This window comes from Leptinotarsa decemlineata, unplaced genomic scaffold, assembly GCF_025532065.1.
Source record: "Leptinotarsa decemlineata unplaced genomic scaffold, Ldec_3_MD MMD2_tig00026354_RagTag_RagTag, whole genome shotgun sequence".
NCBI classification, from domain to species: domain Eukaryota; kingdom Metazoa; phylum Arthropoda; class Insecta; order Coleoptera; family Chrysomelidae; genus Leptinotarsa; species Leptinotarsa decemlineata.
Window position 1 is genome coordinate 11177311 of NW_027412702.1, and position 25419 is coordinate 11202729.

A 25419-nucleotide genomic window follows, 5' to 3' on the forward strand; every position below is an offset into this window, starting at 1 on the left:
AGTATTGAAGTTGAGATTATTTATTGTTTTATATAGTTACCATTATTGTTGTCAGTTTTGTTTTTGATTAAAAAGCAAAAAAGTCAAATAGAATCTTATTTTGCCGAAAATAAGTAGTTTGCCCAAACATTTTGGTCCTTCGAGTTTTGTTCAGTACCTTTTCGAGTTGAAGACGCATTCTGAAAAGGAAATTATTGATTGCTGTCAAATTTGTAAAACCCCAATTGAATGATGTCACGAGAAGAAGGTGCTGTTCGAAGAACTAGCAGAGCCACTGCTGGAATCCCGCCGTCGAAATATACGCCAAATGAATCAGTTGAGTCATCAAAATCTATCAAGTCAAGTAGATCAACTGCAAGTAAATTGAAAATATTGAAGTTAAAGAAGTTGCAGGCTGAAAATCAACTACAGAAAGATTTAGAAGATAGGCAATTGAAATTCGAACAACAAAAATTAGAACATTTAGAACGTGAAACTGAAAGAGAGCTAGCTATTTTGGAGATTCAAACGTCTATAGAAGCAGAAAAATCTTCAAAAAGCATTGAAAGTAGTAGTGAGCAAAGTGAAAGTGTGGAAAGTAGCATACATAAAAAAAGCATTGAAAGAAGTAGCAAAATGAATTCTCTTCCATACTCCAAGTTATCAGATATTTCAACAGAAAATACTCATGTCAAAGTTGTTGACTGGTTATTGGACAATAGTTTTCCGTATTCAAAGCAGTCAAACCCAGAAACCGAAAAATTAATGAATGAACCTATCACAACACATCAGTTTATGAAAGAATTCACTTCAGCAATGACAGATGCTTTCAAATCTATAACCAAACAAAATCAAATCCACAACGAATCGTCTAAGGTATCCTGCAGGAATGTTGTGGGGAAAGAACTTCCTTATTTCTACGGAAATGTTGAGGATTGGCCGATGTTTATTTCTCTATATCAACGATCCACTGAAACATGTGCTTACTCTGATGAAGAAAATTTGCTACGCTTACAAAAAGCCCTGAAAAATGAAGCTTTAGATGCAGTGAAGCCACTATTTGTATCTCCAGATAATCTCAATGAAATACTTAAGACGTTAGAGGCTAGATTTGGACGACCTGAATTCATAATGGAATCCATGATGAATAAAGTGAAATTATTACCACCCGTGAATACTCGTTCTCCAATATCCTTTATAAAATTTGCCAATTCGGTTCTTAATCTTACTGTCACTGCAAAATCGTTGAAAATGGAAACATATATCAACAATAGCCAACTTCTTAGTCAGCTCGTTCAAAAATTGCCAGAACACCTTCAGTTCCAGTGGGCAAGAATTATTGTCAATAAATACAAAGACATACCTACACCATCGTTGAAAGAGTTTTCAGAGTGGTTACAAGAAGAATCTTCAGCAGCTTGTTTGTTATGTAAACCTTCTATTTCACATTCTGCATCAACAGTCCCGTATATGGACAAGAAAAATAAAACGAACGTTTTCACTGGAACAGAAAACTCATCAATGGAAAAGTACTGCCGATTTTGCTCTAAATCTACTCATTCCATATACAAATGCGACCATTTTCTGCTTCTCGACACTGATAAGAGATGGGAATGGGTGAAAGAACAAAAAGTTTGCTTTTCTTGCCTGAATTCGTCTCATCGTACTTTCAAATGTAAAAATCGAAGACGTTGTGGTCTGCAGAAATGCGAAAAATACCATAATCGCTTACTCCACCCGAATAGTGTTGTAAATCCAAACCAATTGCAGGGATACAACTTGCAAACTCAGTTAGCCGCTTCCAATATCACAGCTGAGAAGAAAGAAGAGGAATCACAGAATCCTGATTGTTTTAATAATGAGCATTTTCTTCAGATTCAAACCGAATATAAAACCGTTTTACTTCGAATAGTTCCTGTCACTGTCATCGGCCCCAAAAAGTCGATGAAAACATATGCGCTCTTTGATGAAGGAAGCACGGTTACATTGATGGACTCCAACCTTGCCGAGGAGATAGGAGTGGACGGTGTAAATGATCCATTAAAAATGTATTGGACCAATTGTACTTCCTATACAGACGACAAATCGAAACGTGTCAATTTGAAAATTCAGGGAACGCTCAATCAGAAAATTTTTGACATGTCAAATGTAAGAACAGTTTCAAATTTGAAGCTTCCTGTTCAATCTGTAGATGTCAAAAATTTAGCGACAACTTGGAATCATCTGTCACGAATTCCATTGGTCAATCTCAGGAATGCTAAACCGCTGATTCTGATTGGCCAGGACCACATCGATTTAACAATAGCCAGAGATGTTATACAGGGGCCTCCCAATGCACCTGTTATTTCAAAATCCAAATTAGGATGGGTGGTTCATGGAAACTCTTCATATTTCAAACATCGAGTCGACTCTCATTATTCTATGACATGTTATATGAAAAATGATGTTTCTGAAGATGACGAATTGAAAGAACTAATGAATGAAACTATTCTGATGGATAATTTAGGAGTTGAAAATGACAAATTCAATCATATTTCAGAAGAAGACAAAAAAGCGTTCCAACTCATGGAAGAAACATGTCGCCAAGTAGAGAACAATCACTGGGAAATTGGTTTGCTTTGGAAGAAAGAAAATATCGATTTGCCAGACAGCAGAGCTACCGCGTTGAATAGATTATTCACTGTAGAGAAGAAAATGCAGAAAGATCAGTATTTTGGAGAGCAATATTCCAAAAAAATAGAAAATTTCGTTGAAAAAGGATACGCAAAAGTTTTGACTTGCGAAGAAGCCGCCGTTACGTCTCACAAAACCTGGTATTTGCCACACTTTGCAGTAAAACATCCTAGTAAACCACAAAAATTCAGATTTGTATTTGATGCCAGAGCCAAAATAGATGGAATCAATTTGAACGAAAATTTATTAAAAGGTCCTGATCTTTTGAATTCCTTAGTAAACATTTTATTCAATTTTCGTCAAAATCGAATAGCTGTAATGGGAGACATCGAAAAAATGTTTTTAAGGATATACATACGAAATGAAGATCAAGATTCGCAGCGTTTTCTGTGGAGGGGAAGAAATAAAGACGGACCTATCCTTACTTACCAAATGGAATCCATGATTTTCGGAGCAATCTGTTCTCCAAGCTCTGCGATCTACGTCCTTCGTGAAAATGCTAAAAAACATAGAAAGAAACATCTAGAAGCAGTGAAAGCTATTGAAAAATATCGTTACATGGATGATTACTTAGACAGTTTTGAAAACGAAGCAGAAGCCATTGAAATTGTTCACGAAGTCATAAACATCCATAATCAAGGCAAATTTAGAATGATAAACTGGGTCAGCAATTCTAGTCATGTCCTGACAAATATACCTGCTGAAATACTATCCAAAAGTAGTACCGATACTGAAAAGTTACCCACGTCTGAAAGAACTTTAGGTTTAATATGGTATACAAAAGATGATGTTCTCAGTTTTCCTGATACATTTTTGAAAAAACATGAAAAAATAATTGTAACAGACAATATTCCCACGAAGAGAGAACTATTGAAAGTGGTAATGTCAGTTTATGATCCACTTGGCCTGTTAGCAGCTTTCACTATACAAGCCAGAATTTTGATGCAAGAAGTATGGTCACATAAAATTGCTTGGGATGATAAAATCACTCCTGATCTATTTAGAAAATGGAAATCTTGGCTATCTGCAGTGTATAAAATAAAAAAATTGAGAATTCCTCGATGGTATGGATTCAGCAGTCAAATTGTTGAAATTCAACTACATACTTTCACGGATGGCAGTGAAAAAGGATATGCTGCTGTGTCATATTTTCGAATGAAAGACTCCAGTGATCAGATTAAAACGTCTTTGGTAATGGCTAGGTCAAGAGTCACTTCCTTGAAACCCATGACAGTACCTAGAATTGAACTTCAAGCAGCTCTTCTCAGATCAAGATTGGCTAAAACTATCGAAAATGGCCACAGCATAAAAATAGATAAAAAATTCTCTTGGATTGATTCTAAAATAGTTTTAAGTTGGATTGAGTCGCACCCAAGGAGTTATAAGACGTTCGTTGCCAACAGAATTGGAGAAATTTCTAATAATACAAATCCTGATGAATGGCATTGGCTACCGACAAAGTTCAATGTAGCAGATGAAGCGACTAGGGGTGTCTGGAACATTGATAACTTTCAGAATTCGTTTGAAGGTCCTCAGTTCTTGACTTCAGAAGAAATTTTGCATACTCTTATAGTTGAAATTGAGTATACAGTGAACAGCCATCCCTTAACTTATGTGTCTTCTGATCATCAAGATGTGGAAGCTTTGACACCCAATCACTTCCTTATTGGGAAGTCCAATGAAGTGAATCCACTAGGTATTTCTGCTGATACAAATTCACATCTTAGAAAACAATGGCGAGTGGCACAAAGATATGCGGACCTTTTCTGGAAACGGTGGATACGAGAATATGTACCCTCGCTGATAAAGAGAAGCAAGTGGCAGTTCAATAGTAGCGATGTTGCAGAAGGAGACATCGTCATTATTGCGGATGATAGTTTTCCCAGAAACTCATGGCCAAGGGGAAAAGTTACGCGAATTTTTCCTGGTCCCGATGGCAGAGTACGGGTAGTCGAAGTGACTACAGCAACAGGAGTTTATCGTCGTCCTATCACAAAAATCATTTTGTTGAAGCCAAAGCAGTAATTTGCGAGCCCCGGAGGATGTTGTGAATTAATTTCACATCTAGTATTGAAGTTGAGATTATTTATTGTTTTATATAGTTACCATTATTGTTGTCAGTTTTGTTTTTGATTAAAAAGCAAAAAAGTCAAATAGAATCTTATTTTGCCGAAAATAAGTAGTTTGCCCAAACATAATGTATAAGACTTACAGTACAAAAAAATGCTTATAAAATTAACTCATGGATGAGATCGCGTACACATGTGACTAAAAAGTTACAATTCTGGCGTTATTGCCATTGTGATTGACTCGACTTCAATCTTTTTTTTTTAACAAGTAACATGTTTTAATATTTTCAGAAACATATAATTCATTATAACATTAAAATCAACAGTTCAAAAATAACTTTTCAAAACGCTCATAGGTGCGGAATCGTTTTCTCCTTTTCATAGAAGAGGATGTATACATCTCCACTCACAAGCGATTTTGGTGAAATTGGTGACACTTGTGAATCATTGTATTCGTGCCACGTGCCAGTAGGTATAAGGATGTCCGCAGAATGCTGGTAAAAAACATGAGCAGATGAGGTGTATGTCCTTTGCCCAAATTAATTAATTCAAGCAATAGGTTGATAGTTCGTACTGGAACCTCTGGCGTAAAATGAATCTATTGAAAACACTTTCCCAACTCCAGAACAAAAATTACGGACTCTGAAAGGCTGTAATTTTTGTTCTGGTGTTAGGAAAGTGTTTTCAATAGAAGCAAATGGGTGTTAATGATAGTTAATTGAAAATTCGAAATGCAACTACTTTTATAATTCAATTTTCATAAACGTTTTGTAATATATTCTTCATGTCTCAAAATTTGAACAGTGGTTATTATTAAGAGTAAAAGAAAAAGTCGAACTGATTTTCCCCTATCTGGTACAAAATTTCTAACACTGCCATTTAAAAATTATTTTCGATGCTAGTTCAAGAACTGGTTTCAAAACAAATAATTTTCACTAAAATTTCAATAGTATTTGGATTTGACTAGAAAATAATAATATAATGTAGAGTTCATTGATGATGTGATTGATCATAATGTTAATAGAAAATTTCAGTTTATAAAATAAATACCCATCTCATCGTGCTGATAAATAAAACAAAAAATCATAAAAAAGCATTTATTCGGGGGTACAATAAATAAAATTCTTAGATCGGTTACGAGGCAAATCAGAACCAATATGTCATCTGCATAGTTCCATCTGGGGCCTTTTGCGTGTCCATTACGCTCTGCTGTCGAACAAGTTTTCGTATCGATAATTTTGGTTGAATCGGAGCATCCAAAGGTGTTTTTTCAGTGGCTACAGGGGTCAATTCTAAGTCTTCGTACGAGTCAACACCACTTGTAGATTCAGGCCTACAGAATTTCATTAATAACATTCACTGATACATGAATATACTCATGGAAGACAAACAGATATTATATACTTCATCAGTTCGGACTTTCATCGTCTAGTATAATATAAATTGATTTGAAATCCCTGAAAATTATCAGCCGACCAATTATCACCCGACCAATTATCACCCGAAGACGATTGTGGATACTAACAATCGAAACGTCTTGACGTAACTTTGGTTTGGAATCTTTTTATTTTTATTTTTCATTTTTTGTTAATACTATTTTTAATTTTCAGCTTTTAGTAATATTTCAATTTTTTATTTTTTGGTTGTAGTGTTATTTGTTTGTAATTTAAGTTTTTTGTTTAATAAAATTGTTATTTTCAGTTAATTTTTTTAATTTTTTTTTCAGGATTTCAAATCAATTTATATTATATTAGACAATGAAAGTCCGAACTGATGAAATACACCAAGAAACATTGTCAACCACCTTCAAACATATATTATATACATTTTATTAAAGTAAAATGACAACATATACGGGGTGTTCCTTAAACACATGCTAATATTCAAGGAGGTAATTCTTAGACCCATTTTAAGAAAAAACTTCCTATGCTTTTTAGATACAGGGTGGCAAAGTTTTCAAAAATAATCAGTTTTTTAATAATAACTGAGATAATTTTGTAGACATCTTTGGCATATTTGGTACATATGTTCCATGCCTCAAGGCGCATTTTCTGATGTACAAAAATTTGTATTTTTTCAAACAGTGGCATCTCTACGGGTTTCGCATTGAATATTTTTGGGGAAAAAGTACTACGCCAATGCTTTCTTTTCAAAATAAAATCATTTTTAAAATCCTCATTTATTTTTGAGAAAATTTGATCTCCTGGTATTTCTTTGTCCGATGCATGATTTTCACTCAAAAAAATCGACAGAAAGCAAATTAAGAAATTAGATCAATTCTAAAATGAATGAGAATCTGAAAATTGCTTCATAACGCATTACCAATTCCCTAATAATATTTGAAAACATAATCTGCAAAAAAATAAATTTTTCACAAAAACGAGTTTTATTTTATTTTGTGACAGTAAGTCTAAACGAATAGCACAAATTTGTTAATTAGTAATAATACCAAAACTGATTATAAAAATTGTTGGAAGTAGCCACCTGCACTTAGTATGCATGCTTCCGCCCTTCTACGCATGGAATTACGCACCCGTTCAAATATTTCCGGCGTATTTCGTATAGTTTCACACGAGGCACCTATTCGCTCTCTTAAATCTTCTAAAGTATTAACGGGAGTTTTATACACAAGAGTTTTAAGGTGACCCCATAAAAAAATCTAAACTGTTGAGATCGGGGGATCTTGCTGGCCATTGCTGAGGTCCTCCACGACCTGTCCAACGATTAGGATAAACTGCATATAAATGGTTTAGGACAATTACACTGAAATGAGCAGGGGCGCCATCGTGCATGTACCATATTCGATTCCTTAACGCAAGTGGCACATCTTCCAATAACCCAGGTAAGTCTTCTTCGAGAAAGTGTAAATAAGAACGACCATCAAGGCGTCCTGGTAGAAAAAATGGACCTATTAGATGATCACCTATAATTCCTGCCCATACATTAACCGAAAATTGGTGTTGGAAATGGGTTTCGGTTATTGCATGGTGATTTTCTTCAGCCCACACATGATTGTTATGGAAATTTTGAATGGTATTCCGAGAAAAATTTGCTTCGTCTGTAAACAAAATTTGTGTCCCAAACTGCGGATTCAGTGCAATACTTTGTAGATACCACTGACTGAAGTTCACACGCTGTGGAAAATCTCTGGGGAGTAATGCCTGCAGTCTTGAAATATGGTATAGGTATAATAAAAAATCAACCAAAATACGCCAAAATACGCCAAAATACGTCTCAGGATGTTCCTCAATTTCTTGCAGCACCGCTTCCTCAATTTCAGGAGTTCTTACTACACGAGGTCTACCTTCCGGAGTCCCTTTCTTGAAACTACCAGTTTCCCCAAGTCGACGATGAATATTTGAAAAGGTTCGGCTATCTGGTAAGGCACGATTAGGATATCTTTCCTGATAAATGCGCCTGGCTTCTGTTGCATTACCATCGGCAAGGCCATATACGAAATGCATTTGCGCCATTTCCGCATTCGTATAATTTACCATATTTACTGATATTCAGAAAAACAGCGGACTACCAAAATAACTTCAATAACACTTCAAAATCAATCAAAACGCGCTGTGACAATTTTTAACACCAACACCTTACTTTAAACCAACATCAATATTAGCTACTGACGTTTGTACATACAAAGAATTCGTTTTTTATTGCTATGGTGGGTACGCTGTTTTTTCTGCTTTTAATCTTTAAAAGAAATCACATATCGACAAACTCCATATTTCCAAGAGGTGCAGTAAATAAATTCTGCTTCACGTCATTTATTCCAGGATAACTAAATTTATGTTTTCAAAAATTATTAAGCGGTCCGGCGTTATGACTAATTTTAATTGAGAACAGTGCATCTGACAACAAACAAATACCTTTTAGATCCTCAATTATTTTGCAACAAATCTGATCTCTTAGTTTGCTTTCAGTCGATGCACGATACCGCATCAGATTTTTAAGGAATTTATCCTTAAGTAAAGCGATTTTTAATTTTTTGAGCGAAAACCATGCGTCGGACAAAGAAAACCCAGCAAATCAAATGTGCTCAAAAATGTATGGAGATTTCAAAAATAATTTTTAATTCAAGATAAACCAGTGGCGTAGTATTTTTTTCGCCAAAAATATACATTTCAAAACTCGTACGTACGCCACTAGCAGAGAAAATTAAGAAAATTGTACATCAGAAAATGCGTCTTGAGGCATGTAACATATGTACCAAATATGCCAAAGATGTCTACAAAATTATCTCAGTTATTATTAAAAAACTGATTATTTTTGAAAACTTTGCCACCCTGTATCTCAAAAGTTAAGGCGTTTAGGACATACGTCCATAAGACGTTTTTTCCTTAAAATGGGTCTAAGAATTACCTCCTCAAATATTAGCATGTGTTTAAGGAACACCCTGTATATGAGTTCGTGTAAAAGGTAAAAGTAACCAAAATTAAAATCAAAATAGATAAACTGTAAAAATGCTGTGAATTCATGCAGCTGTTAAATGGAACTTATCAATCAGTTTGATATTCACAATAACTTAGGACATGAACTGGTTTGGCCTACTTATTCAGAGAAAAAATAATAGGGTCTATCATCTACCGGTAAGATATGATTCAAACCACTGAGTTATTCCGTCAATGCCACAACGAACATTTTTTTGAGCGGTATTAAATGATATACACAATCGACTGCTTTGGATAAATAATGAAACATTGATTTAGCTGAATCACCATATTTGATATTGTTATGAAATTCGAACGAAAGTAACACTACTGTTCACGAGCACCAGAACTGCAACCTTCTTCTAAATGTGCGTTTCACCAACCAAATTGGCATCCTCTTCTAAAGACGCCAACTTGGTTGGTGAAACGCACATCGAGAAGAGTGTTGCAGTTCTATCGTGTTTGGGAACAGTACTTATTTTGGATTCATTCTACACTAGAGATTCCAATTCTATCTTTCATTGGTATACTTTTTTCGGTTGGGAATCAAATTGTTTTGGCTAATGAAAGGATAAGATATCGTGAGTGTTTAAAAAATGAAGTTCTTTATGGTTCCAAACTTGTAACTAATACATTCCTCATATAAATAAATATAGTTTAAGAAAACAAAAAAAACACACTTTTAAAGAACATTGAACTAAAAAGTTGATTTTTTAAAAAAATAAGCTCAAAACAATAGCGAACGAAAAATACTAGTATTATTGTGAAAAAAGCGACGGGCGCTTGATATACAAAAAATATGGCACAAAGCGCCCACGTTTTTTTCACAATAATACTAGTATTTTTGTCAAATACTCAAATAAAGATCCCGAGCTTGAGAGTTACAAACAAACAAACATACATACATACAGGTGAAGCCAATAAAAGCGCGATGAAAATAAAAAAAATGATCGAATACAAATGAATTGAACAATGTTTGAAAATACGAACTTACTTTAAAGGTATACAACGTAAACAGTCTTTGACGCCGAAATTTTTTCCAAACGCTTCCCCTTCTGCAACCGTCTGAGGCAGTCTGTGATGCAATGTTTCTGGCAACCTGAGAACGAGTAGTCCTCCAATGATAGACATCACTCCCATGATGATCAAAGGTAGGATCAACATCGCTGAACCCTGGAAACAGTCAACTCAGCTAAATTCAACAAACAATTTACTTTTTAACGCCCAAAATCTGAGTGAAATCTGACTGAAACAAAATATCTCACCAAATAAGTTATGAATGGTATGATAATGAGTCCTAGTCCTGCGATATAAGCAGAAGTACCAATTCCAAATCCTCTCAGCTGTGTGGGATACAGTTCTCCTGCAAATGGGTAGATGATCAGGAAGGAAGCCGAAATTGCAGACTTTGATACCAAAAATAAAACCAAAGTGGTATGCACATCATCTAAAAAAAAAGGTCAATGAAAAACCTGTGTAAAAAGGAAAGCATTGCTTGTGCTTGCACTCTTGCACTTCTTACCTGTAGGTATTCCAACCGTTGCTAGGCAACAAACTCCACAAATCAGCATACACGTGCATATCGGCCATCTCCTTCCCCATCTATCCATCACTAACCAACAAGTGAGGTAAGTAGGAATTTCTACTGCGGATGATAGTAGAAAACTCAAGTGTTCGTTGCTGCCCAAAGAAGGGCCGTAATAGCTCAAACCGACGTAAACCGTTTCGTTGGCGAACCAGTTGATGGTTATCAAGATGGTCTTCAGTCGCATGTTGGGGGTTCCGCACAGGTCGGAGCAACCTAGAAATTATAGAGTTAGTAAATAGTTAGTCGAAGTAGGTTACTGAGAAAATATCAACCCGGAGTTCTTTTGTATGCCTCTTCCTCACTCTTCGTTCGTTTATACATTATATGTCTTTTGAGCTGCTGTTTGAAGCTGGCAGGTAGTTCTTTCTTATTAACTTTGGCGAGTTTTTCGATCACTTTTGATGCTTCTTCAAAACGTCCTTTTGCTAGAAGCCACCTAGGACTTTCGGGAAGACAAAACCAGTAAAGGTAGTAGAAAATGAATGGTGCGGAGGTGACAATACCCAAGTGGACCCAGTTTCTGATCAGGTATGTTATAGCGGCAAGCATCATAAGCCCTACTGTATAAAACATGCAGGTTAAGACTGTGACGAATGATCTATAATTTGGACCAACCAATTCCAGAGCTGAAACAAACAAAGTATACACAATGTCTCCTGTATATTGTTATTCTTTGAACATATACACGTGTGGGGTAAATAAGATCTGATTCAGGCAAAACTAAAATTGACATTGAGACCACGACAGAGTTGGGAATTCATGAAATCCAATAAATCCAATTTTTTCACAAATGTTAAATCGTTAGTAAAGAAGGAATAGGACTCACAGATAATGAAAGGTATTTGGTACATCGCCGGTATGGTTAGCCCGACTATTATCCTACTTCCAGCCCACCACCAAAAATTTTGGGCCGTCACCGTGAAAATGCTGCCAATCAGAAGAACAGTGAGACATAAGAAAAACGACTTCTTCCTACCGATAGTGTCATTCAATCTCCCGAAGGTGTAAACGCCAACTGGACCTCCAAGGTTGAGAGCCACGAGCCCTAGAGTAGGATAGATGTCCTTGTCACAAACCAAATCGAACTGAAAAAAAATGATACCAACGAATTTTTATTTTCAATCTCCCAATTAGAATTCAAAATAAATTGGCCTCACAGTTCAAGCTTCAATTTGAAGGACAAGCCTGACTAAGAAAAGATGACTACATATTCCCGTACAAAAACAGCATCTGTGAAACAGTTAAGTTCAACGGTCGTGATTCATTCTAGCACCACTGAAGAGATATATGGTGGGTCGAAACAACAATGTCTCGTTTTGGATTATAAATGTCCTGTAGTGAAACCTACAGAAAAAGAACGAGGACGAATCCCGTTTGGCGATCGGTATCGAAACCTAGGTTTGCAATGGACCGCTATTATAGAGAGTCTCGTTTATCATTGATATTCGTGGATCTATGGAGTCTTCTGTCAATACCCGTCTTTTCTTATTCAGGATTGTCCTCTTAGGACAATTGAGTACTTTGTTTTCAGGTTCTGGTTTCAAATAATGTATTTCAATATTTTATGGAATGAGAAATGAAACTTTCTATGTTTTTAACCACTTTTATTTGTTACTAACATCACTGCAGTTTTCCTATAAGGACATTTTCAAAGTTCAATGTATAAGTTTGAAAATGTCCTTATAGGACGAAACTGCGGTAACGTTAGTTACAAATAAAACAAGGTAAAAAACATAGAAAGTTTCATTTCTAATTTTTCATATTTCAATATTATTTGTGGTATTTTTGAAAATATTCCTCGATATTCTCTACAAGTGAAATAATTAGATTTTTTAATCGAAGAGAGCTTCCTTCAGTTAGTTAGGTGGACCATTTAATTGAATGTGAAAGGTGACTGTTGAAACTTGCAAAAAAATGTTATGGACATAAGCACTACTTCAATACGATACAATAAAACACAAATATTCGTGGAAACTTACATCTATAACAATGCTGGAAACTACTTTACTCTTGTCATAAACCCACCCATCGAGGCACCCCTCCGTAGGCCACGACGTATTAGCCACGACACCGTTAATTCCAGACTCTCTCAATATTTCTGTCCAGTTCGCAACATATCTAGTACATTTCGAAAAAGTACCATCGTATGGGATGGAGAGATTTTTTTGGAGTTCTTCGCTCAGGTTCGCCAGCTGTGGAACCCTACACCAATGTTCAGGAACGTCCGCCATGAAGAGTTGATTGAAGGCCCCGAAACCGCAGGGAAAGCAGGCCGGCAGGCAGACCAACCAGAGCATGAGCTTCTGGTAGGTTCCGAATTCGCCCAGTTGGGGAAGGAGGTCATCCATGTCCATACCATGCTGTGAAAAAAAACCATTATCAAAGTTGGCAGCAACAGAATGTGTATAGAACTTGAAATGCTTGAAAGTCGTGATGAATCCCTTGATTACCGACCTGAGAAAGGTCAGGTTATTGAATACGCCTAAGTCATCAATGATCTTGAAGAAGGCCCTATGCATCAGCTTATTCTCATAAGGTAGCAGGAGTTAATTGATCTCTGCGATTTTTATGTAGTTATATGTATTTACGACTTTACCAACGAACTAATCTCTCCTAAGTATACTATTTCTTCAATTTGAATGAAATTCCTATGCGGCTGAGTTCAAATTAACCAACGGTATGAATGTTTAAACGATCTGTCATCATGACAAAAGTATATTTTTCTCTTTTGGTGACATAAAGTCGTTAGGATTAAATCATCTTCAGGCCAGTTTCAACTCCCTACACGTTAGGTAGAAAACAACTACTCCCCTGGCTAATACCACAAAAAGCGTTGGATTATATCCGACAGGTGTCAGTGCAGGGTTATTCACTGAAGTTATTCCTACACTTGTAGACCGGTTTCGGGCTGTTTGGCCATCTCGTCAGTGCAAGGTAGTGTCTATCATAAACGTGAAGTCGATGATTTATGATCATTGAAAATCGAATTCCTTCAGAGTATTATTCCTCGAACTAGGCTGAAGCGGACAGCAAAAAACAGGTTTGTCATCGCCCCATCTGCCTGTGAACGAGGTAACCAACCGCATATCAAAAATTTGCCTAATTCCTCGTATGAGGAAAGAAAACTTTTCACATATAGTCAGTGGGCATACTTGAAGACTGGCCATAAATCAAATAATCTAAAGGAACAATTCATTAGGATTAGACAGACTTAGGTTAAGTAGGCTTAGGTTAGGAAGACAAAATAAAAATAATACAAGTCTTACTACAAGAAGGGTCAAGTGGTAGAGCACGAATTGGTGAACTTCCCCTTGAGAATTCCTGTCATCCATATTTGTTTTTTTCCTCATCTAATTATAATTGTGCTTCAGTGTACGTGGCATGTGGAAATAAAGACATTTATTATTAATGTTATGAAATAAATGAGCATTTCGTCTTGTAATGTTATCCAAAAACAGCACCGAAACATGTTAGTTTCAATTTCATAATAAATGTTTGTTTCAAATGGAGTTTTTTCCTTCGTATAATTCAATGTTCATATGTTCATGTGAGAGTAGTTGTTCCGAAAGGGTTTTTTCTGCCAGTTTGTATCTGAAAAAAGCCTTTGTGCACGATCTACACATCTTTATTAAAAAGTTTTCACTGTAGTTAATTTTTCTTCCCGTTTTTGGAACATTTTTCATTCAATGATAGCAAAATAGAAATCCCAATAGTTTTTGCCCAAAAAAATCAATCTTAATTTGGTGACCCTGAGAATGTCAATGCAGTTAGGACATCAAGGACAACAAGTAGAATCCAAAATTTTGTGGATAAACTCTGTATATTCTAAATGACAATCTTTTGTTTTTTTTTTGAAACTGAAACGTCTTGAGGGGAAGGCACATTTTAAAACTCGGAAAATTAACATCTCGTACATAGGGAAAGTCCATTTTTTGTTACTATTTTGTTGAACGGAGAAGAGATTTTCCCAGTTCCTTTCTTAACTTTTTCACTTGTGTTTGATGATTTTGACAGATGTTGGCTGATATTAGATATAATTCAAGCTAATCATTTAATTTTTAGAATGCTACCAAGTGTAATGTTATTATACAGCAACAAGGACCTTTTTCCAAAAAAATCAAGACAAAAATGGAAAAGCCTTACACTTTACAAGAGTTGATATGAAGTGACAAAACTTATATGAAAAGAAGGCAAGAACAAGAGATATTTGGAAATACACTTTGTGGAGTGAAACAAATATAGATACAAAAAAACAGAAAAAAATTACCTCCACTTATTAGAAATCGAAGATTCTGCATTTTGACATACCTGTCACAATATTTCTCACGGGCACTACCATAAAAATATTTTTTTACATTGATCTCACCTCATTGGACTTCGAATTTTTGGTTTCGATAATTTCGCTTTCACCAGATTCAACTAATTCCATTTCTGACCCAGTCGTCAGTCGTCAGTGATACTGTGTTCTATCAGATTAGGTCGGAAGCCATACAGATTGACTGCTTTATGGGATTATTCCACATTCTCAATCAATTAACATTGGAATCAAATTCTCCGTCAGAAAAATAAAACAAAGCCTTAATAAATATAACACAATGTTACTTTCATCGACACTATTCAGTGTGATACCTACTCGTATAAATTCTGATTCTGAACATCTAGCTGACTGATTCAATTTTCTCAAATTTGACAAAAGTCACAAAATACATTTGAACCAAACTTTTTGCCATTGTCCTAACATTTCATCAGAATGTGGAAATATATATGAATATTGAACGCTTGCAGTTTGGGATTTAAACAGATAGGATTATTTAAATATTTGGAATGTTAGGTATCTAAAAAAATCATTCCTTAATAACGGTCTATTTGCAAAAAAAACTGAAATAATTTTCAAACTCCGGGAGTTTGTGTTTTATATTTCATTATTAATTTTTTATAAAGATACTAATGATATTTAAAAAAGCTACTAGCTATCTAGATAAAAGTTGATTATGAATGTTTATTTCAAGCTAATATAAGAGAACAAAAAACTCAAATATGTGTAATAAATACTAAATATGAAACAAGTTTTAGAACATGTTCATATAAGTACTGTTTTTACTTAAGAAGACCTCTAGTTTCAAACAATGCCTCTAACCCAGAGGCAAATTTTTGTTCACTGTGAATACTGAAGAAATCTTTTTCGACGCCTACATCAAGTTTGAACTTCCATTCAGAGATGTCGCGGCAGGTACGACTTCAGAATCCTACTCCACGTTAAATTTGAAATGGCAAAAGTGAAATATGTTACAAAAATATATGCTTGAGCAAAAATTAATTTCGGGTTTGAAGTTGTCAAAATTCTGGACACACAGGTAGATGAGCAAAGTTAAAAAACATTTCAAGAGATCAAAATGAGTGAAGAAGTGATACTGGAGGAGTGATAAGTAGGTACGTATAAATAAATAATTTAAAAAACAAATTTTTTAGTTTCGCATGCTATAAAAGCGTGTTTTTTAGTCTTTTTGAATTATGTTTATTTTATCTAAACTTTGGAATCAATCAGCCATATATTGTTTGAAAAAAATGACCGTTGATATTTTCCGATTCCGGAGAGGGAGCCAGCTACCAAGCCCAAGGAACCAGTCGCGCAAAGGATGGTTACAAATAAGGCAGCAGTCGCGCGTGTTAATAAAAAAAATACTTTTTTTAAATGAAGAAATACATGTGAAGTGAGTTCGAATTATATCAAGGAGGTTACGTACAGCGCCATCTGCCCGCGAATAGATCAAGCAATCATTTCGATAATTCTGTCAAATACAGATCCCAAGCTTGAGAGTTACAAGCAAACAAACAAACATAGATACATACAAATACATACAGGTGAAGCTAATAAAAGCGTGTTGATAATAAAAAAATAATATTTTGAGATGATATCGAAACATTCATATCTCCCAAGGTACCTGGTAAATGCTTTCCCGGCTAATACCACTATGGACATTGAATTATATCCGACATACCTTCATGCAAGATACCTCGCAGAGAATGATGGTCTTGCAGAACCTTTCTGAAATCAGTGGTAGATCAACTACATACTAGTATCGAGGTCTTATCTCATCAGTGCAATATAAATCCGAGCCAAACAGCAGTGTGCCTGGGACTCGACTGACTTTAACCATAGTATAAAGATATTACTATGCTTCAACGCAGCTCGACTGTATGTAAAAAACAAAACAAAAGATTCGTTAATTAGTAACAATTCCATCTCGTGAAGAAAGCCCGAAAATAGGGGAAGTCCCAGGCACACTGCGTTATAAGAGGTAATACCTTGAAACCGATTTGTGGGTGATCAAGTTCAAGTTCAAAAATGTTTATTCAGTTTTGGATTTCCAAGTTACATTGGTGGTAGGGGCCCTGCTCATGTCTCTTCAGGGTTGGGGTTTGGGGTTAGTGTATAAGATTATGATAATCTTTTTTCTAATTCTGAGTTTTCAGTTCGGGTAGTCAGTATCCATTGCGGTTGTTGATTTTTTCTTTTGCTTCAGGTTAAGTTAGGTCAGGGGTGGTGGGGGTAAGGCTTCAGTTCATTCCAGGCTGTTTGCTGTCCACTATCTGATTGCCAGTGGATACTCCTCGGGGATGTCCTAGATCTGTTCCGTCTGGACTTCCATTGGTCCCAAGAGTCTAGCTGGGGGAGACGGGAGCTTCTTCCCCGGTATCCTTCTGGGGCCTCCACGTGACGTCCACGGGGTGGCCAGAGTGGCGGACGTGTTGCTGCTGCTCATTGTTCTCGTGGCGTATCGGCCTTGGAGTTCCTGAAATCTTAGGTTGATTGGGGTAATATTTATTATGTTATGTGAATTTTTGGAGTGGTATCGGTATGGGAGGTTATCGATGGTACGTAGGATTGTTAATATGCGGTGGGCTCGTCTCAGGGAGAGCGTACAGTAGATCGTGGCTTTATAATCCAGGATCGGTCTTATGAACATTTTGTATGTGTGTAATAGCGTCTTACTGTCGCATCTCTCAGGGCTTTTAGGAGACTTGCTCTTTTTCGAACTCTGTCCAGAGTTTCTCTTGGGTCGGTTTCTCAGTTGTGGGTCCTCGTGAAAATAACCACCGAGTCTTGGAGTTGGAGGTTCTCCCATGAAAACTTGAGGCTCAAGTTATCAGGATTCAGTTTGGAGCGAGTTGTGGTATTGGTGTGTCTGATGAGTATATGGTTTGGGTTTTGGTGGGATTGATTTTGATGCGACACTTTTGATGCATCATTGCATCAGCGTACTGGATTTTTTGGTTGGTGGGTGCGTTGTGGACGTAGATTAGGAATAAGGAAGGGGCTAGGATTGAGCCCTGGGGGACTCCGGATTTTGGGGGTGAGGGGAAAGAGTAGGGTATTGCAGACTTTAACGCCAGATAGGGGGCCACTAGTCGGATAAAGTGGTGTGGATGGCGAATTTGGGTAAGTTTCCAGATCAGGCCCGCGTGCTAGACCTTGTTAAAGGCTTTCTGGATATCTAGAAGGATTGCGACTGTGACGAAGGAAGAGTTGATACGTTGGGAGATGTGGGTGTGAAGTTCGTCGAGTGCATTCAGTGTGGAGTGTTCCGGTCTGGAACCATGTTGGTGAGGAGGGATACTGTCGTTTCCTTGTTGAGGGCTGAGGGGGAAAAATAGGGTTTCAAAAATTGTATTCAATTTCGTTAGTTTTGAAGTTGGAAACATGAAGTTTTGGGTTGATAAAAAATATTGTAAGTATTTGTTTAAAATGATCTGTCACGAAACTTAATGTGACAAACCAAATTCTACGCGTGCGAAGCCGCGGGCAACAACTAGTATAGTATAATTGTAGGTTATCGATTCACAATCGAAAGCGCTTTGAACAATAAATATCATATTTCATGAGAAACATAATGGAGACCATGGCCATTTCATTTTGCAACTGTATTCGATTATTAATTCAACGTAATTTTCATCATTCCATTGAATATTAAAATTGTTATGCTTATTATAATTAATAAGGTTTCTTCAATTAAATGATATGATTATGAAGCTCGAATATTCATAGTTCGATAAGAAACTCAGTTAAGGCTAAAGTTTGTTACTGTATAGATTTTTTGACTCAAATAATTTTGTTTGAATTGTCTAAAGGAACAATTCGTTCAGGTCAGTCTCCCCTTGACTACATAGTAGGTTTATGGACTGATACCTATCAGAACACAACTACTCCCTTGGCTAATACCACGAAGGGCGTTGGATTATATCAGTTTGTGTGACAAAAAACAAAATGGTTCTATCCACTTTGTAAGGAGACGGTAAAGGGCCGACAGTGAAAATAATTTTTCAAAAAAAGTAAATGGTCTATTTAATCATTTTGCAATTATTTAAAATCGTTTTTCTGCAAGTGAATAATTTTGGATTGGGGAATTTTAATTTGCATAAATAATACTTAGAAATTGTGAATTTCTATCGCACGTATTTCTTGGTGTTAAAATACCTTCGTGGATTCGAAGGTAAGTACCTACACTCGTGTCTAAGGAAAGTATCGTCTCTTACAGATATTTTTCTTTCATAGGCTTTTTTTGTTGTTAAAATTGAAAATCTAAAACCTGATTACTCTTTAAAACCGGAAGTCGTACTATTGACTAGCTGAGAGCTAAAAACTATTTCACTGAGGATACACTACAAAAACACACTTTTGTCTATTTTCCACTATATTTCTTTATTGTTGACCGGTTTCGGCTATTACACCATTTTCAAAACTAACTGATTACATTTAAATCTGAGTAATTTATACCTATGTTGCTTATTCTATCATAAATGATTTGATATACCTGATATACCTGATACCCGGTACCTGCGTTTCATATACCTGTAAAATCCATGAACATAACAAAGCTTTCAATATAATGTAGATTTTGGGATCTGGATTATAGGTTCAGGTAAATTAGAGAAAGGGAAGAGATCTGGTATATATCGAATAGAATGTGGTGAATGCCCCGCCATATATACAGGCCAAACTGGGAGAAATTTTGATACAAGGTACCACGAACATGTCATTTCGGATAAAAAATCATTAATGTACGAACATCTTCAAAATTCGAAATATAAAATAGATAAATATAATTTAAAGATCCTACACACGAAAAAGGGAAAATGATGAATCTGTTGGAATCTATGGAATCTGTTGGAATCTATGGAAATAAACAGGTCAAAGAAAAATCCCAATTCTATTGTCCTCAACGAACAACTTGATTTAAATAATAGTCCTCTCCTGAACCTATAATCCAGATCCCAAAATCTACATTATATTGAAAGCTTTGTTATGTTCATGCATTTTACAGGTATATGAAACGCAGGTACCGGGTATCAGGTATATCAGGTATATCAAATCATTTATGATAGAATAAGCAACATAGGTACAAATTACTCAGATTTAAATGTAATCAGTTAGTTTTGAAAATGGTGTAATAGCCGAAACCAGTCAACAATAAAGAAATATAGTGGAAAATAGACAAAAGTGTGTTTTTGTAGTGTATCCTCAGTGAACATGAATTTCCACAAAATAAACAAGTCGTCAATCGAAGAAGTAAAAACTATTTCTTTTGTGATGTAACGATGTAAGTGTTTGTAAAAATCCTGGAGACCCAGATATAGCCTGCCTTTACCATTACTGACAGTTCCGCCACCTTTTTAACTACAATACTGAAACGAGGCAGTGTGCTGTCATTTGTCGAAAATATCCGAACTCCTGGCAGTCTTTATAGCCCTTCCCTGCGGCTCCAGAGTTGAATAACTTGATATTTTTTATCTGTTATACACGGTGTTTATGAAACATGCGAAAATAATTAAGGGACTATTCCTTGGACTATTCTAAGGATATTTGTTCCTTTGATGATTTTTGATAGGTTTCTTTGATTCGAAGACACGGAGCGAAAAATAATTTCGACATTAACAATTTATTACCAAAAATTACATGTAGTGTTTCTCAATCTACAAGAACTGTTGAAAATGACTACCCCCCGCTCGGATGCAAGAATCTTCTCCTTATCAACTGCTGAAGTCTTTCAAAAATACCAGGATCGTTTCTAATTGCATTACACCCATTAATTATCCGATTTCTCAAATATTCCACATCTTCCACTGGAGTAGTGTGAACTAATGACTTTAGGTGGCCCTATAGGAAATAATCCAGGGGGTTTGAGTCCGGTGATCGAGCAGGCCATAAGTGAGATTCACCTCGATCAATCCAGCGATCTCCGTTTGTTACTGTTAAAAACTTTCCAGAAACTGAGGTAGCGTTGGTTCCAAAAAGTTGCGGTATACCTCGCCGGTAAGTCTTCCTGGCATAAATACCGGTCCAATTAGAAAGTCACCTATAATTCCCACCCAAACGTTTAACGAGAACTGATGTTGAAAGCGATCTTCAAGCACCTCATGTGGATTTTCTTCAGTCCAAACATGGTTATTGTGGAAATTCCTTATGGCATTTCTTGAGAAACTAGCTTCATCCTAAAAAAGAATAACAGTCAGTAGTTGAGGGATTTGAACCAATGTGCGCAAAAGCCATTGACAGAATGCAATGCGTGAAAGAATATTTGCAGGAACAAGTGCCTGAACTCGTTGTATGGGGTATGGGTACAACAAATAGTCTCTAAGAATGTTCCAAATCGTCCCGTTACTTACATTTAAAGTATTTACAACTTTTCGAGTAGAGATACTTGAATCTTCTTCTATCATGGCCGGCACATTCTCTTCTACTTTTACCGTTCTTACTGTCATTGCCCTTCCTAGTCCTCCATTTCGCTTCTATGCTGCTGTTTCACGAAGTCGTTGATGTATACTTTGGAAGATTTTTTAATTAGGCATATTACGATTAGGAAATCGTTCACTGTACAACCTAGCTTCCAATGAATTGCCATTAGCAAGTCCATAAATGAAATGCATGTCAGCCATCTCTGCGTTACCTACTATAGCCATTCATGAGAGGACTTCACTAACAGGACTTTAAATATTAAACACAGAAAATGCACGTCAAATAGACAAAGTCAATTATTTTCAACATATTCGACACTTACAAATGATCACTTACGAGACATACTATTCAAATTGAATGTCTGCAACCGTAGTACCTAGTAATCAGAATGTTGTTGATAGGTACCAACGGAATTGTTAGATTTTTCATTATTTGCTAGGTCCAGTGTAGTACGCTATACTTTTATTTCGGCTACGGTAATATTTTTGTTGTTAATAATTGTTATTGTCGAAATTCTTTTTCGCTCTATATCTTTGAAACAAAGCGTCCCATCAAAAATCATCAAGGACAAAATATCCTGAGAATAGTCCCTTACTTTTTAGCCGTATGTTTAATAAACACCCTGTATATTTCACAATGTTTTTACTTAAATGTTGTAGTTTTTTCTTTATGAAGATGTGATATTGATGTTTACGAACTTCAGAATCGAATTGCTTGAAGGAAGCCTTATTTATGTACACCTTTTGCAATTGTATTATGGTACCCATAAAATAACTTTACTGAATCCTAAACTTAGTTTAGTTTACGTACTCTGGCTTTGAAATCGAAATGTAATTTTACTGAAGTTCATGTCGACAGTAAACAATGTGCCCACACAGCACCGTCCCAAAAAACTCGCGTAATGAGTCTATTTACTCATTCATTGACCGAAAGAACTAAGAGAGCGGGTCGGCGCCAAATCAAATTAAAAACCTCCAAAACAAGTGAACAGCGACCAACCACGCCTGTGGCGCCGCCGATCCCAACAGGTGGGAACTGAAATATATGCCTCCGTGTTGGACGAATTGCGTCAAAGAAATAGAACTTCCGAGAAGGCATTGGTGCCCACGACTGAAGACATGCTCCGATACTTCTCAAGAAATTACATGCAGCAAACGCGGAATATTTATACATTCTCGATCACATAAGCTTTTCAAAATATACAACAATTAAACCAAACAATAACATCCCATCACCGTCTCTAAAGTAACATCGCAGTAAGGTCAACAGAAAACCAAGAAAGTACAAAAGAGGAATTAGTGCATGTGTGTATTACCCATCACTAATGACTTTTTTCAATGTAAATTCAAAGTTTTTGATATTCGCAAAAAAATCCAGCCCCCAAAGATAAATTGTCAACCTATAGATGCTCCAGTTATGATGGAGTTATAGATATTTAGCGTTGCAATTTTCAGAGGACGCAGTTTTATTTTTTGATGTGTAGGGGGTTAGTATAAGGTTAGTATAAGTATAGGGGTGGCGAAAAGGGTGTATAATAAATTAATAACAACCTAGGAGTGTTAAGAGTATGATAAATCATATGAATAAAAAAATATATAGAAGAAAACTAAGCGTAATGGTTCGTTTCTATCGTATTCTTACGAGTATACGAGTATACACGAATGGATACCATTCGAAGGTTTCTGATACGGTATTCAAAAAATAAACCTAGATCCCTGACAGTCTGGATTTTTTTAATGGGAGAGCCATTAATTTTTAAACATACGTAATTCGGCATCTGGAGCGGCTGAGGAAAAAAGTATAGGTATTATTTCGTTCTAAACTAGCCTTTTTCCCAATCAACAGAAATGCAAAATTTTTTCGATGCGCGTTTCACTAACCACGTTGACGTCTTCAGGAATTTTCTTCATCTCCTGAAGACGCCAACTTAACTAGTGAAACACGCGTCGAAAAGAGTATTGCATTTCTGGTGATTAGAAAAATGGTAGCTTTGTATTTATTCTTCGCTAGAGGTCCCAGTTCCACTTTTTAAATTATTTAGTAACAACTATATCAATGCAATTAGGTTAGGTTAGGTCCAAAGTCAGTGGGTCTATTCGACCCTCCACCACAACCCGCAAGGGTTTATTGTGTCTCACACCTATTCACACTCGACCAAATAAACTCAGCTTCTTAACGAAGCCGGTCAGTTTGTGTGGTGAGTGGTCTTTCAGGTCAGATGATGAGAGTACGGCCCTGCCGAACTCTGAAAACCTGATGCAGACCCCAGCGGGGCAGGCACAAAGTATGTGTTCTGCTGTTTCATCATTTTCCAAACACAGTCGACACACACTGTCTTCCGTCAGTCCGAGTCTCTGCATATGATGATTCAAATGATTGTGACCTGTAAGAAGACCTGTCAGACATCGTAGTTCATCCCTACTGTAGTCCAACAACTGTTTGGTATCAAGCTTCGAAGGGTGAATAAACGCGTTAGAGTGAGCCAATCCTTGAAGATTCTGCCAGAAGTCCATAAATCTTCTTGCCATCCTGGTGTTCAATCTTTGTTTGGCAAAGCCTAAAGCGATGCCAATGACAGGTTATGTTCCGATGGAGCTGCTTGCAGCACCCTCCTTTGCAAGGAAGTCAGCAGCCGCATTGCCTTCCATGCTAGTATGGCCAGGAATCCAGACCAGAGATCCATGAAATCAACGGCAATCTATTAATTCATCGGAATATTTTTGAAGTATCTGGAAATAAGTATCAATAATGACAGAGGATAGCTTTAAGTCGTCAGCAAGTAAGACCCACACTGAGTGGCAAGATGAAACATAAATGTTATTTATGAACAGATAGATATGTAACTCTTCAGTCAATCTAGGAAATGACCATGAAGTCCTAATTATTTGAGTTTCCAAAGAAGAACGTTGTGATTGACTTTGTGAAAAGCATATAAGAAGTTCATATGCATGGAGTCAACTTGTATTCTACGGATTGAGGTTCTCTGATCCGTTTCATTTCTTTTCATTTAGTTCAGTTTGATTCAGATCAATTTAATTTGATCAAATTTATTATATCTCATCTGATTCTATTGAAATGTTTCCATTTTATTTATTGCTATAGAACGACGTCCTTATTGGCGATAACCAATAAAATATCACACTGTGAAATTTTTGTCTGATAGCGAGTAGTGAGAGTACATCTTTTTTCTGTAAGAAGAAAATGTTTCATCAAATATGTTATATTCTGAAACATTGAATAATAATTGGTAGATTCTGTATACTGGTTTGTTCATATCTAGATTGGAGTATGGTTTTGAACCTGATCAGTTGATCTACTCATTTTGAGTATTTTTGGACACATGACTACTATGGACAAATTTATATGAACGAAACTTTCTCTTACTACGTTTCACTTATCTCATGATTTGATACTCTGTACACTTTGAAACATAAATATCTCGAAACTTTTTCTGAATATTCCTCTTTGCAACATCAAAAATGGAGACCGAAGCACTGGTGAATATTCTAAGATGTGTTTCTCTTTATGAAGATATTCAAAAATTCATGGCCTACTAAATCGTCGAGGTAAGTATAAACCCGGATCGGATGATTATTGTTATCAAGAAAAGTATTCCTTCCTCAGAATTCCTACTCTTTTATGCGCTTACCAATGTTTGGTATTGTTTCGAATCTAAAAGAGAGCAAGATCACTTATTTATCCAAGCACCGGTAATGTCGTACTATGGCTAACACGTATTACACTAACATTATTTAAATGAGGTTCTGTTTTTGAACAAACGAGAATGTTTCTTTTGTTGACATTATCTTGTTAGACATTCATGAGTCATTTTAATGATATTTCGAGTCTCACAGGCGCTCATTTGTTTAATTTATTTAACTTGTTTGGTATGTGGATTGTTCGAGCCTTAGTAGCAGTAGTGAAATTTATAGAATGCATACT

At 36.1% G+C, this 25419-nt stretch overlaps 2 protein-coding genes across 4 annotated transcripts; one reads left to right on the forward strand and one right to left on the reverse strand.

The window, feature by feature from the left end:
- Positions 1-231: 231 nt before the first annotated feature.
- On the forward strand, positions 232-4677 carry LOC141486386 (uncharacterized). The gene has a single exon (XM_074184255.1). The coding sequence runs from the start codon at positions 232-234 to the stop codon at positions 4675-4677; it is 4446 nt and encodes a 1481-aa protein (XP_074040356.1).
- A 1127-nt stretch (positions 4678-5804) lies between these two features.
- Positions 5805-25210, reverse strand: CarT (Carcinine transporter). Of its 3 annotated transcripts, XM_074184166.1 has the most exons (9): positions 15376-15493; positions 15109-15319; positions 12722-13102; positions 11569-11827; positions 11015-11368; positions 10677-10955; positions 10420-10601; positions 10149-10327; positions 5805-6054 (listed from the first exon to the last, which is right to left on the reverse strand). In XM_074184166.1, exons 2-9 carry the CDS (start codon positions 15169-15171, stop codon positions 5868-5870), a joined length of 1884 nt encoding a protein of 627 aa, XP_074040267.1. In that variant the 5' UTR covers positions 15172-15319; positions 15376-15493; the 3' UTR covers positions 5805-5867. The 3 variants fall into 3 exon arrangements, with proteins under 3 accessions (XP_074040267.1, XP_074040269.1, XP_074040268.1); XM_074184168.1 differs by lacking the exons at positions 15109-15319; positions 15376-15493 and adding an exon at positions 25127-25210; XM_074184167.1 differs by lacking the exon at positions 15376-15493 and having other exon boundaries at positions 15010-15130.
- Between the last annotated feature and the right edge of the window lie 209 nt (positions 25211-25419).

What these genes read in the sequence shown, in the direction of transcription:
- LOC141486386 (XM_074184255.1), top strand. Translation starts at nt 232, where the DNA reads ATGTCACGAGAAGAAGGTGCTGTTCGAAGAACTAGCAGAGCCACTGCT.
- CarT (XM_074184166.1), bottom strand. Translation starts at nt 15,171, where the DNA reads ATGGAATTAGTTGAATCTGGTGAAAGCGAAATTATCGAAACCAAAAAT. An exon ending in AAAATTCGAAGTCCAATGAG is followed by an intron (nt 13,103 to 15,108) that starts GTGAGATCAATG and finishes TTTTTTTCACAG; the next exon opens with CATGGTATGGACATGGATGA. An exon ending in AACGGTTGGAATACCTACAG is followed by an intron (nt 10,602 to 10,676) that starts GTAAGAAGTGCA and finishes CTTTTTTTTTAG; the next exon opens with ATGATGTGCATACCACTTTG.